Source organism: Sinocyclocheilus anshuiensis, unplaced genomic scaffold (genome assembly GCF_001515605.1).
Source record: "Sinocyclocheilus anshuiensis isolate Anshui unplaced genomic scaffold, SAMN03320099.WGS_v1.1 scaffold238, whole genome shotgun sequence".
Taxonomy (NCBI): Eukaryota; Metazoa; Chordata; class Actinopteri; order Cypriniformes; family Cyprinidae; genus Sinocyclocheilus; species Sinocyclocheilus anshuiensis.
Window position 1 is genome coordinate 879,907 of NW_015547674.1, and position 13,213 is coordinate 893,119.

The 13,213-nt window shown below is 38.9% G+C and overlaps 1 protein-coding gene across 3 annotated transcripts in view; it reads right to left on the reverse strand.

The window, feature by feature from the left end:
• Positions 1 to 1,194: 1,194 nt before the first annotated feature.
• LOC107702945 (zinc finger and BTB domain-containing protein 20-like) overlaps positions 1,195 to 13,213 on the reverse strand; it is a 51,521-nt gene continuing 39,502 nt past the window's right edge. For all 3 annotated transcript variants that reach the window (XM_016505412.1, XM_016505411.1, XM_016505413.1), the window contains exons 3-4: positions 5,864 to 7,396; positions 1,195 to 2,332 (exon numbers count right to left, since the gene is read on the reverse strand). In XM_016505412.1, coding sequence (XP_016360898.1) covers positions 1,773 to 2,332; positions 5,864 to 7,376 — 2,073 coding nt within the window. In that variant the 5' untranslated portion in view covers positions 7,377 to 7,396 and the 3' untranslated portion in view covers positions 1,195 to 1,772. The remainder of the gene's footprint in view (positions 2,333 to 5,863; positions 7,397 to 13,213) is intronic.

Below are 13,213 nucleotides of genomic sequence, written 5' to 3' on the forward strand. Positions count from 1 at the left end.
CAAAAAAAAAAATCATAGAATTTAATTTCTTAAGTAAAACAATTCGATGCTTAAGCACAGGATTTTGAAGTAAATGTGCAAAGTAGCACTGTTTTTCAAACCTACACCTTACGCGACCAAATTCCAAAAAGGAAAAGGTCTACATAAACTGTCATCGTTTTAACTACACTTCGAAGGTGTATCTTCTCAGATAAGTGAGCAAAGTTGTCAGATTGCAGTTGCACGGCAGATGAATCTTTTTATATCGGTGACAAAGCCAAATATGAACACAGCGCTTCTGAGTGACGTAACACCAAAAATACAACCTTTTCAACTCACTTCCGAAATGCACACACGATGTCTAGATATGGGTAAAATTGGGAATGTTTCTTATTGTTTGGAGAGTTGTCTCCCTGTGGTATATTAAAGAAGAACGACGTGTTGATTTTATTGTGGTTCAGTAGATGTTTTTTTTTTCTGTTGCCTTGTGTCCGTATATCCTTCGCCTGCTCTCTCGCCCCGTCTGTATATCCCATCAGGCAAAAAACAAGGACGGCTGTTTGAGCCACTAGGTGGCGCTTTAGGAACAGGAGTAGTGCATTTTAATCACCCCACCGGCTCAAACAACTCAGTCATAGTAGTCGCCGCTAACAGGGAATACATCACTTTTATGCATTTTGGAGGTTATTTCTGTCCAGTTCACTTTGATCTAATCTAGCCCATAGCTCCAAATAGCTTAACGTTTAATGAAATAATAATAATTAGAGAAACATCCACACATAGTGTTGGTAACAGTCTCAAAGTGAGCACGTGAGGAGCAGCAATTAACTTGGATCTCGGGCCTGTTTGCATACTAAAATCTGCCATTTTCCTTTTCCTTTTTTAAAAAATAAAAAAGAGAACCATGGAGCAAATGAAAAGATTAAATCAGTTTCTCGAAACTTTGTATCACACTTCGTCGTTTTGAAGCGGAAGAGGTCAACTAACAGTCGTCTTCTTAAGTGGCAGTGTATGCAAAACGAATTGGAAATTATTAACGGCATTCAAAGGTTTTGCTCGAATACTGTCATGTGCCCTCAATGTCATAATAATAAATAAAAACCCAGTGTCAAATCGGAACAACTCTCCTATTCTTACCACACGTAAAAAGGCAAACATGTGACCAACGTTATTTTAGAATCTAGAGCCAAATCTTTTTTTTTCTCTCATTTTTTATTTTTTTTTAATCTATACCACAGTAAGCTTGGACGCTTATAATGTCCAATACGGTCTACATGGGAAAAGATCTACAAGTATAAAAAAAATTCACTGCAATATTAATTTTTGTGCACACGCGCACGCTCACATGCACAAATACACATACGTACAAAATACCTCCACCATATATAAGTGTGTACAAGTAGTTTGTGCGTGTGAGTGCATGCGTGTGTATTTGTGTTCGTGTGTATGTGTGCGCGCATGTTAATTTTTTCTTTTCTTGTGTGTTCTTTCGCAGGCCTTTCGGTAGTGTTCAACACATAAATCAGTATTTAAGGAAAGCATACATTTAGAGGCCAGTAGTATGGATCCAGCCAGTGGATCATCATCCAACTACACAGCCTTAAGGCCACCATCTTTTTTATTCTTTAAGAATAGCAAGGACAAAAGAAAAAAAGAAAGAAAAGAAATTAAACGCTTCTTTTTTTTTCTAGAAAACTTAATGTGCCAGTGTCATGCCCCAATATAAGAAAAAAAAAAATCTAGTGCCGTTTTCTGTATCATTTAATTCTCTTTCATGTTTTTTTAATTTGTACTTATCCGTCGGAGACATGCTTGCGCATGTGGTCATTGAAGTGCTCGATTTGGTCAAACTTGACAGGGCACACGGAGCACATGTAGGTGGTCCCCTCCTGGCAGCTTGCTTCCGCAGCGACGCTCACTCCGGTGCTTCCGACTCCGCCCCCAGCTCCGCCCCCAACCCCGACTCCGCCCCCGGCTCCGCCTGCTCCCGCCAGCATGGCAAGAGCCACCACTCCTGCTCCCGGCTCGGGAACAGCCATCGGAACCGGGATGGACACGGGGCCTCCGGTGCTCCCTGCAGCACTGACCCCGGAGACCCCGGTGTTGTGCAGGGCCATGTGGCGCTCCAGCAGGGTCTTGTGGGAGAACTTCTTCTTGCAGACGTAGCACTCGTAGGACTTCTCTCCACGGTGCAGGCGCATGTGGACGTTGAGCGAGCTCTTCTGGGTGAAGCGTTTGTTGCAGATGCTGCACTGGTACGCTCGGATGCCTGTGTGTGTAACCATGTGTTTGATGAGATAATCCTTCAGCGAGAACGAACGCCAGCAGATACTGCACTGGTGTGGCTTTTCACCTGAAAGAGCACAGAGCACAAACTCATGAGGAAGGAACATTTCACCAAAGCCTCTTCCATAAACCACTGTCCTATCACATGATCATTTTGATCATGCAATCGTAGATCCAGACAGGTTCTTCTTCTCCTTTTTGTGGCTGCATGGTGAAAAGTTACCATATTTTGCATGCAGGTAATTATGAAATGGACTATAGTTGCAATGCAACAGCTACAGACCTGAATTCTGACACATATATGTTCCTCTTTATTAAGAACAAATATGTGTCCCTGGAGCACAAAAGCAGTCTTAAGTCGCTGGGGTATATTTGTAGCAATAGCCAACAATACATTGTATGGGTCAAAATTATACATTTTTCTTTTATGCCAAAAATCATTAGGATATTAAGTAAAGATCATGTTCCATGAAGATATTTTGTAAATTTCCTACCGTAAATATATCAAAACTTAATTTTTGATTAGTAATATGCATTGCTAAGAACTTCATTTGGACAACTTTAAAGATGATTTTCTCAATATTTAGATTTTTTTGCACCCTCAGATTCCAGATTTTCAAATAGCTTTATCTCAGCCAAATATTGTCCTATCCTAACAAATTTCAATAAATAAAAAAAAATTGAGCCACGCTTATGACTGGTTTTGTGTTCCAGGGTCACATATGCCTCTTGATCGCATAATGTCTATGTTTTGGTTTTTGATATCACCTTTCAAAAAATACAAAATTTGACATGCGATTTTCTGTGCATATCATTCTAAATTGTAAAATAATAATAATAATAACAGTAATAATAAAAGACAGATTTTAAAAAGATTGTTCCTGTAATTCTTGCTTTCAACTGTAACTTTTGCTGGAAAAGTTGAACTTTGCATGCAGGTTACTAACTACTTGCTAAATGTATTAATTTTAATTATGGAATTAATTAGTGCTGTGGTTGCCTAGCAACAGTAATGTAAAACTGTGAAATCTAAAAAGTCCAGCACAGCCAACACGCTTAAGCTACACTGAAATTCCATAGACGTTCCTCTTCTCATCCAAAACACATCAGATTTAAAAAAAAAAAAAAGCTAAAGTTACATTAAAGGTTTGTAGTAAATTATCATTATTACAATCAGGAATGATATGTAAAGCTTGTCAGGCAGTAATTTCTACTGAAAATTGATTTGATTTGATACATAGAATTAATTAGAAATAACTGCAGCTGTTTTATTCTGTGTGAGGTCTGCAGGAACTGGTGCAAGTCTGTACCATACATTTACAGAGCATACAAAAGACGTTAGTGGAAAACAAGAAAAGTCCATTTAAAAAAATTAGTAGAAAAAAAAAGAGAGAACTATGGTAGAAAAGTACAAATCACAAGAAAGTAAATGTATTTTGGTGTAAAAGTTCCTTTTTGAAATGAGCAAATCCTGTGCCAATTTCACCAAAAATATGTTATCTCAGTAAATTGTACATATAAAGTGAAATATAATCTTGTGAAACATATTGGAAACTCTGCAATATAAATCATTCCATTCGAAGGCCATACCTGGCCAGTTATTTACATATTTATGTTTTTGGCAGCTTCAATCTTCTAGGTCATAGGCAATAACATCTGCTGTTATTGTCAAATATCTTTTGTCATATTCTGCATGATAAAAGCTCCTGTGACTCAATTATGGCAGCATGTGTGAAGACATACCAAGCATCAAAGTCCGATTGTTTTAATAAACATATAAGAATACACAGACTTGGTTTTGGCCTGAAGACAGATCATCATTGCATAGTAATCTACTTCAGGAGATCACAGAGTCAAATTTAATTATCTTACTAAACTTAACGTTGCCATAGTTGAATGCTCTTTTGAAGGCAGGATATATTTACTGTGCACTTCAAGGGTTCAGAATATGCCCTGCTAATAAATAGTTTGTCAGTCTCCTGAAGACAAAAACAGTAAGAGTTACTACTGTAGAATCTCATTTAGGCTTCTAACAAGTGGACATGCCAAAGCCAGGTTGCTCAAGGATGTGCTTAAAAAGTTGGTTTAGTTAAAAAGCACCTTCCTAAAATGTCAATGATTCAGTGGCATGTCAAAAAAAAAATAAATAGTGCAGACTTTTATATAAAACAAGTTCACACCTGCTTATATGCATTGACAAAGCTGGAACTAGCATGCATTCGGCAAACAGCTTGAGTACATTCAGTGCACAGATAAGCCTAAAGGAAAGGTTTAGTTGCTTTCGTATCTCAAAGCCCAATAACTGAAGAATCATATCGATAATTTTGAGGTCCTGATGGATACTTGTCACACTGTTGAAATGGACTGGGTTGCTTATAATATAATACCTAATCCACAGAGGACAGCCAACAAGGATAATTCACAATAAGTGCTGTCAAACGATTAATCGTGATTAACTGCATCCAAAAAAAAAAGTTTTTGTTTACATAATATATGTGTGTGCGTACTGTGTATATTTATTATGTATATATAAATACACAAACATACATGTATTTATTTAAGAAAAATATGTTTTGTATATATAAAAAATATTAATATTTATATATAATATAAATGATATTTGAATATATTTATATACAAGTAAACATTTTTAAAATATATACATGTGTGTTTGTGCATTTATATACACTACCGGTCAAAAGTTTGGGATCAGAATGATTTTTAATGTTTTTTACAGGAGTCTCTTCTGCTCATCAAGGCTGCATTTATTTGATCAAAAATACAGGAAAAAATGTAACATTACAAGTCTAACTGATCCCAAACTTTTGAACGATAGTGTATACATAATAAATATACACAGTACACACACACACACATATTATGTAAACAAAAACTCTTATTTTGGACGCGATTAATCACGATTAATCGTTTGACAGCACTAAGTATTACCAATTATTCACCCTGAATCGAAAGTGTTTCAGACCAGCTTATGGATATAACTGGATACAACTTAAAGGGATAGTTCACCCAAAAATGAAAATGTGATGTTTATCTGCTTACCCCCAGGGCATCCAAGAACCATTGTAACTCTATCTACAATCTCAATTAGGAGTGTCAATGGTCCGTTTGAGAGATAGGTGGTGGTAATGCACTTATAAGTCTGCGATCCGCCGTAAAGCAAGAAGAAGAAGAAGACGCATCACACGCCGGCTGTCGAGGATGCGCTCAGGAGAGTTCAGACATTGCAGTGCATCAGAGGTAAAAAACTATATAAATACTGTTCAGTTTCTTGCACAGACAGATCGTTTTGTGTCTTTACACATCAGTGTATCGTCACGAGCCGCAGGGTTTAATTTGGTTTTGTTTGTGTATGTTTTTTTGACTCTCAAAGCCGTGATTCCCATCCACGTCCATTATAAGACTGACAGACTGCAACGGTTTGAGTTAAAAATCTTCGTTTGTGTTCTACTGAAGAAACAAAGTCACCTACATCTTGGATGCCCTGGGGGTAAGCAGATAAACATCAAATTTTCATTTTTGGGGGGAACTATCCCTTTAACTAGCTAACAATACGGAGATGAAGGCCAAGGGAACTCACCTGTGTGCACAAACATGTGTTTCACGAAGTTTTGTTTGGCAGTGAAGGTCTTTGAACAAAGAGTGCATGCGTAGGGCTTCTTCTCCCCATGCTGTCCCACGGCAGCATTACCTTGCTGTTGATTTCCAGCCGGTGGCACGGTCAGTCCGCTGGGGAACGGAGAGGGCACTGCCACAAATTGGGGCTGCTGACTTCCAATGGACTGGGGCAGGCTGAAGAGGAAAGGCTTGTTGTCGCTGGCTGACTGGGTTGCAAAGAGTGTAGGCAAGTACGTGTTGCCTGCGGTTCCCATTACCTGGGTGTTGCTGGTTAGGGTGAGGGGCATACGCAGGTTGCTGGTAAGTGGCTCACCTGGCCGCAGGTATTGCCCAGCAGGCATCGACTGGGGTGCTTGTGGCGGCTGATAGATTCCAAGCTCGCCACACTCTTGAGAAGGACCATTTCTATTCCCGTCTTCAACCGACTCTTGGGTCTGCTCGGGGGATGAATCGTTGACCTCGATCTGCACAGGGGTTCCCCGCTCACCTTGCTGGCCTTTGTTTGGACAGTTGTCTCGCGCGAACCCAGACAAGAAAGGCTGCTCGGCAGAATCCGTTTCCGTGCCGATGGAAGAGCTGACGCCGGAGTCGAAGCTCTCGCCTTTGGGCTCGCACTCCAGCTGTTCGCTGTCGTCACGGCAGTCCTCCAGCCCGTAGCAGGTGTACTCGTCCCCTTGCTCCTGCTTGATGTGAATATCACCCGTGTGGAGCCTCACGGGACGAGGCTGTTTACGGCAGTGTGTAGTCTCTGTCGTGACTAGGAAGCGCTCCATCTGTTGCGAGCGCTCGTGGATGCGTGTGATCCAGGCAGGGTCCTGCCCTCCCTCCTTCTGCTGTAATGGAAGGGGTGAGTCGTAGCCGGCTGTCACCACGGCGCTGGCATAGTGGGAGCGATTTCCACGGGTCCCGTTTTGCAGGCCCAACCCAGAGCAGCTGGAATACAGCGAGGAGTAAACACGGTCAAGGCTCTGGTGAGATGTTTGCATGTAGCCTGATTCGGCATCACTACTAGGACCGGAGGTGCCAGACTCAGGAGTTCCCCGAGGCGTCTCCTGCCCCGAGTCGCCTGGGACGACGGAAAAGCTGCCAGATCCAGCGAAGCCAACATTCTGCGAAACAATGCGGGTGCACTCGTCGATAACGGTCTTGATCTGTAGTATGCTGGCAGCTGTGAGGATCTGTAGCGCCTCGGACTGGGAGACCCGCAGCACGCCGCTGTACATGAAGTCAATCAGTTTCTGGACGGACTGCACAGAAACCACAGAGGGGATCTCGATGTCACTGTAGCCCAGGAGCAGCTTGTCCTGAAAGAAGGGGCTGCCTGCAGCCAGCACACAGCGGTGAGCTCGCAGCATGCTACCGTGGATCCGAACCGTCACGTCACAGAAGTGCCCGCGGTTTCGCTGCTCATTGAGGGTCTCAAGTACAGAATTGCTAAAGTTGTGGAGATTAATGTGGTGAATGCGTTCGGTCATCCCCTTGCACCTGATGTCACCTGAGACACAAACACAAACAGAAAAAGTCATGCACATGATTTATGCATTTTCTGAAACATTTCAGTATAATGTCGACCATAAATAAAAGCTTTTAACAAATACTGTAAGCTTCACTTGCTACACATTCTCACTCTCAACTCGTCACATACTAACGCTTGGTCACGGCCCTCTGGCGTCACTTTTTAACGCACAGCGACATGCAGGGCACTCCGTTGCTTTGCATAAGAAACACTTTGCGTCAACATGCAGATGGGAAGGGTATGGGAATATTATCGGCATGATTAATTTATATATTGGGTAATAATTTTGCCACTATTACATGTATGTTGGGGTGTGATTTTTCAAGAGTTTTATTTACATTACATTACACTATTTACACATTTTTGAGCATGTAACAGTACTCCTACCCCTAAACCTAAACATTTGTCATTATAAAACACAGGATATAAAAGGCAGAAGAAGCGTTACGTCAGCTTTGGTTGTGAAATGCCATTGGCTCTTGTGTGTCTCGTGACCGACTGCATCATGCTAAAGTTCTGGAGTATCTTTTGACTGAACTATGACCCTGTTAGCGGACCATGTTATCATTTTCAGCGATTAAAACCTTAAGTTTTACTCTGTTATTAATATAAAGATATGGTATAGCTTCAGAAGACTCGGAATGCAACAGAGTTTGTTTGTAATATATTTATACTGCTTTTGGGGTCAGTTTTTGAAATAAATACATGTGGCTGTTACGTATTTTATATTGATGAGAAGTGAATGGGTTAAGGATAGGGGTGAGGTTATGGCGCTTTTCCACTGCATGGTACGGCACGGTATGGCTCGGTATGGTTCACTTTTGGGGGGTTTTCTACTGGGTACAGTACCTGGTACCTGGTACTTTTTTTTGTACCACCTCGGTTGAGGTTCCAAGTGAACCGTACTGTTACCAAAATGTGACGTGTAAACTCTGCTGATCACTGATTGGCCGGAGAGAATCGTCACTACCTGCGTCACTGAACTTGCGACACAAACACAACAGAACCGCTAGATTTAAATCAGCACAGCCAGCGAAGGATCGAACGCAACTGTTTTGAACCAAAAACCAAAAAGTGGCTGTTTCGTTGTCTGTTGAGGAAGAACAGACGTTCCTCTCGTTGATAGCAGAGGAGCGGATCCAGCGAGAGCTTGATGGGGCGACGCGGAATGAAAATGTTTTTCAGGACAGGAGTCGCGACAGTAAAGGCGGCACAACTATAACGACATGTGAATAATCCCGCCCATTCTAAAGCGATACTAACCTACAGTGGAAACGCAAAATGAGCCGAGCCGAGTCATACCACGCAGTGGAAAAGCGCCATTAGGTGCTCCAAAAAATATATAAACGTATAAATGTATATAAAATTATTTCTATTTTCACAAATGCATGCAAAGAATTAAATGTTGCTTTTTAACATTCCTTGATCGCATCAGTATATACATTCCCTATATTTTTCTTCAAGTATGTTAATTCACTAGGATTTAAAACCAGTGTTGGGGGTAACACATTACAAGTAACGCGAGTTACGTAATCAGATTACTGTTTTCAAGTAACTAGAAAAGTAACACATTACTTTTTAATTTACAAGAGAATATCTGAGTTACTTTTTCAAATAAGTAACGCAAGTTACTTTTTTCCCCCCAATTTATTGATTGACAGCTCTCCTGTCCCCATGTTGAGAGAAATCAGAAAATGTTACTGTAGTTCTAAAATAAATATGAATATGCATTATCTCACTAACAAAAAAATAACACAGATTCAGTATTCCTCAAAATGAATACAAATAATGCAACTCAGAATATGATGCAAACCTGCAATAATTAAATGTTAAACAACACAAATATCCTTTATGTATTTAATCCCATTCTATTAACCAATGTCTTTGCTTCTGACCTTTTGACATTTGTGTGTCTTTTTTTTTATTGCTGAAGTGTGTTGCTGAAGCATTCTACTGTACGGACGTAAATTTACTTTCCCTTCAGCCTGAGGCTTATTCATTTTTCACTTTTGGTGTGAAAAGGCTTTTATATTTGCAGAAAATATAACTTTTTTATTTTAAAAACAAACAAGCAAGCCCTGTCCAGATTTAAAAAGTAACGCAAAAGTAACGTAACGCATTACTTTCCATAAAAAATAACTAAGTAACGTAATTAGTTACTTTTTTATGGAGTAACGCAATATTGTAATGCATTACTTTTAAAAGTAACTTTCCCCAACACTGTTCAAAACATACCATCAGAAAATCGATTTAATATAATGATTTAAGAAAACACAAAGCCATAGAAATACTAGATTGCATAATAGATATGATATAATAGACAACAGAAAGAGTTGCCACAAATATATGAGAATTATAATATTTTCTTCCTCAAAAATCAAGAAGTGTAGGCTGTTAAATATGTAGATAATAGATTGCCACTGCTTTAGGCATGCACATTAATTACCTTGTGTGTTTATAGGCTGAGTATGACCAATAAATAAACCATAGATAGCCACAGGCATATGCTTCAGTCTTGCATTATCTTATGGAATGTGTTCAATGACATTTTCTTTAGAATGCGTGTTCATTTTCTGTCTCCCCCTTATGGACTAAATGGTCACGGGATGTTGTTTGCCAGAATGTAGCCAACAGCAGAGTATCACTGTGACATTCTGAGAATAGACTGTGTCCTGCTAAAGTGTTTCAGAAATTGTAAGAATGTATTTAACTGTACACCCCTGTAATATATACCATCCTGCAGCAATAGTAAGAGAAGTGCGGTAGTTTATTTACATGTGATTACTTAATGTTTTGATTACTTTTTTTGTGGGAGCTAAACTCTGCAGGTTCTGGAACAGGAATGGAAACCTCTTATACAGCATAGTATACGTTTTGGGTAATAATATACAATACCCAGAAGTGTTTGTCAAAATGAGCAGTAACAAAGCTAACCACATACAATTATTCATCTCACACATATGGATTTCTAACGCAACATTTTCAAGATTAAGTAACTGGACACCACTTGCTAATGCAATCATCTGACTAATATAGCGAGGTCATGTGATGACCAAGTACAGTAGCATACTACTGTTCAAAACATTTATTGAGGAATAATGTGTACTGTTTCACCTACTCTGTTTAAAAATCAGTATAGAGTGTATAGTGTGCAGTACTCAGTAAGTAGTAAGCTAGTATTCTATTCCAAACATTCCAAAAAACACTGCCAGAATACTGTATCCTCCATCAGGAAGAATTAAATGGAAGTAACAAAAACGGTAATATTTAACCGTGATCTCCCCATCTTGAGTCTATTTCATCAGACAGACAAAACTGACATCAATCTGGCACAGCCTACTACTCTCTGTAATAGCTGCATAATATATACTTTCACATACTCTTTTTTTAAAAACAGTAGGCCACTTACTGTATCTAGTAAGCCAATAATGTCTTTACTGTCTACTACAGCCAGTCCGCTCCACAACCGCCAAAACATTTACTTTATGGGTAATATGTTTACTGTCTGTCTCTATATTCTGTAACTATATATAACTCTAACTATATGAGGCATCGATTTAGAACGGAGCACGTAATGGTCTTCACTGTGTCTTTATGGATTTGAAGAGCAGACATCTCTTGTTTAAAATGTTTAAAAGAATCTAGAGAACCGTAATTATATTATATATACACTCTAAAAAATGCTAGGTTGTTTCAACCCAATTTTTGGTCAAATATGGACTAACCCAACTGTTGGGTTACGTTTTGGTTACATTTTTAAATTAACTTTTTAAATTGGGTTGGGTTGAAACAACACGGCATTTTTTAGAGTTTTCACACACACACACACACACACACACACACACACACACACACACACACACACACACACACACACACACACACATAACCCTCTAACTCTAATGCATAAAGTTACAATTTAAGGTTACACTTTATTTGAAGGTGTCCTTGTTACAGTGTAATTATACAGTATATTTAAGTACTGACTAATATTAATTAACTACATGTACTTACTATATGGTTAGGATTAGGGTTTGGCTTAGGGTTACTTGCATGTAATTATGCATAATTACATGCAAGTAACCCTAAGCCAAACCCTAATCCTAACCATATAGTAAGTACATGTAACATGTGTAACAAGGACACCTTAAAATAAAGTGTTCCCCAATTCAAATATACTGTTACACTGCAAACCCATTTAAAGGAAGTAATGAATGCAAATGAAAGCAAGTGGTGCCTGCTTAATGCATTTAATACACACCATGCCCTACATAATATACATTATAATCTAAAATGTTGAAAAAGGTAATGTCCATGTTATTTTTCAACTATCCGTATATTTAAGGTTTAAAAACAGAAAAGAAGAATTTTAGGATTGAAAACACTTAAGATCAGCATTTACACTTACAATATCTAGATCTATATAAATCTAGTTCAGGGCACCGTACATTAGATATACAGCTACACTTTTTTTATTTTATTTATTTTTTTACATGTCATGAGATGATATTAAATTATAAATATGTACTGTAGCTTAATAGTAACAATCTTGCAAAACACACTGAATAATCAATGTCGCTTTTTATAACTTAACAGCTTCATTCAGTAAATCCTACCAAACAGCATTAAACTATCACAAATTAGCACACTGGAGAAATTATTTATGAAAAGTGGAGAGGCTAATGGAGAAGCAGTGACCTAAAAAAGCATTTGTTTTCACAGACAGAGGGCAGTCTTGAGCTAGCCAGCACTAGTCCGCATATGCAGCACGTGTTTCGCTTTTGTGTTACATATGAAATCAAAAAATGAGTGAATCAAATCAATAAAGCCAAGATGGGTCCATGGGAGCATGATTCATGCAATGAGTCATTTTCAGACCTCTCTGAAGCTCACACGCATGCTGGTCTGCATCTGAAAGAACGTGACAGTCTATACAAAGAGTTTTGGAGAGACACAAAATGTCTACTTTCTGTGAGGTGCTACACCCTTTTTCAACAGAAGGCTTTGGGACTCTTAAAAATGCCCAGAAGAGTTTTAACACGGTTGAAAACGGTCGTGCAGAAACCCGTACACGCAAAGTTGAAAGCACACACTGTTTGCTGTCTCCCCTTTCCACGTGCATTCCTCTCTGAGCACTTCTCAGTTTTACGCATTGTCATGTTGCTATCACGTCTTACTCCCTCAGCTCATTTTAACAGCAAACTCAGAAATAGCGAGTGTTTGCTATTCCTAAGAAAGCATTAAAATGTCATTTCTTCACTCGTATGATTTCAAGAGCATTTAAATGTTAGTGCTGCGTAAAAGCATGTGAAAAGACGGGTTAGCACAGCAGGTCGTTCCTTTAGGATCCATAGCAAACAGCAGATTTCAAGATTCACCTCTGAGACTTAAAGCATGACACTGCAAGGATGATACGGCAGGGAAATATGCATCATTTTTGAAGGTTATAGAAGCATAGAGTTGTAGAAGAAAAAGAAGAAGAAACACCATGTGCTTGTCTGTGTCTAGACATGTTTCTGTAAAACTTTAAAACCTCTTAATGAAAAAACGAATGTGAAACTGTCTAGTTCTCATAAAGAGGTAAGTGGTACACAGCAAGACCCTGGTAATAAATAAAATAATATTATATAATATTTTTATTTCTAATGTCTGATTCCAATTTTTATATATATGATATATATGACCCTGGACCACAAAACCAGTCATAAGTGTAAATTTTTAGAAATTGGCCGAGATACAACTATTTGAAAATCTGGAATCTGAGGGTGCAAAAAAATCTAAATATTGAGAAAATCA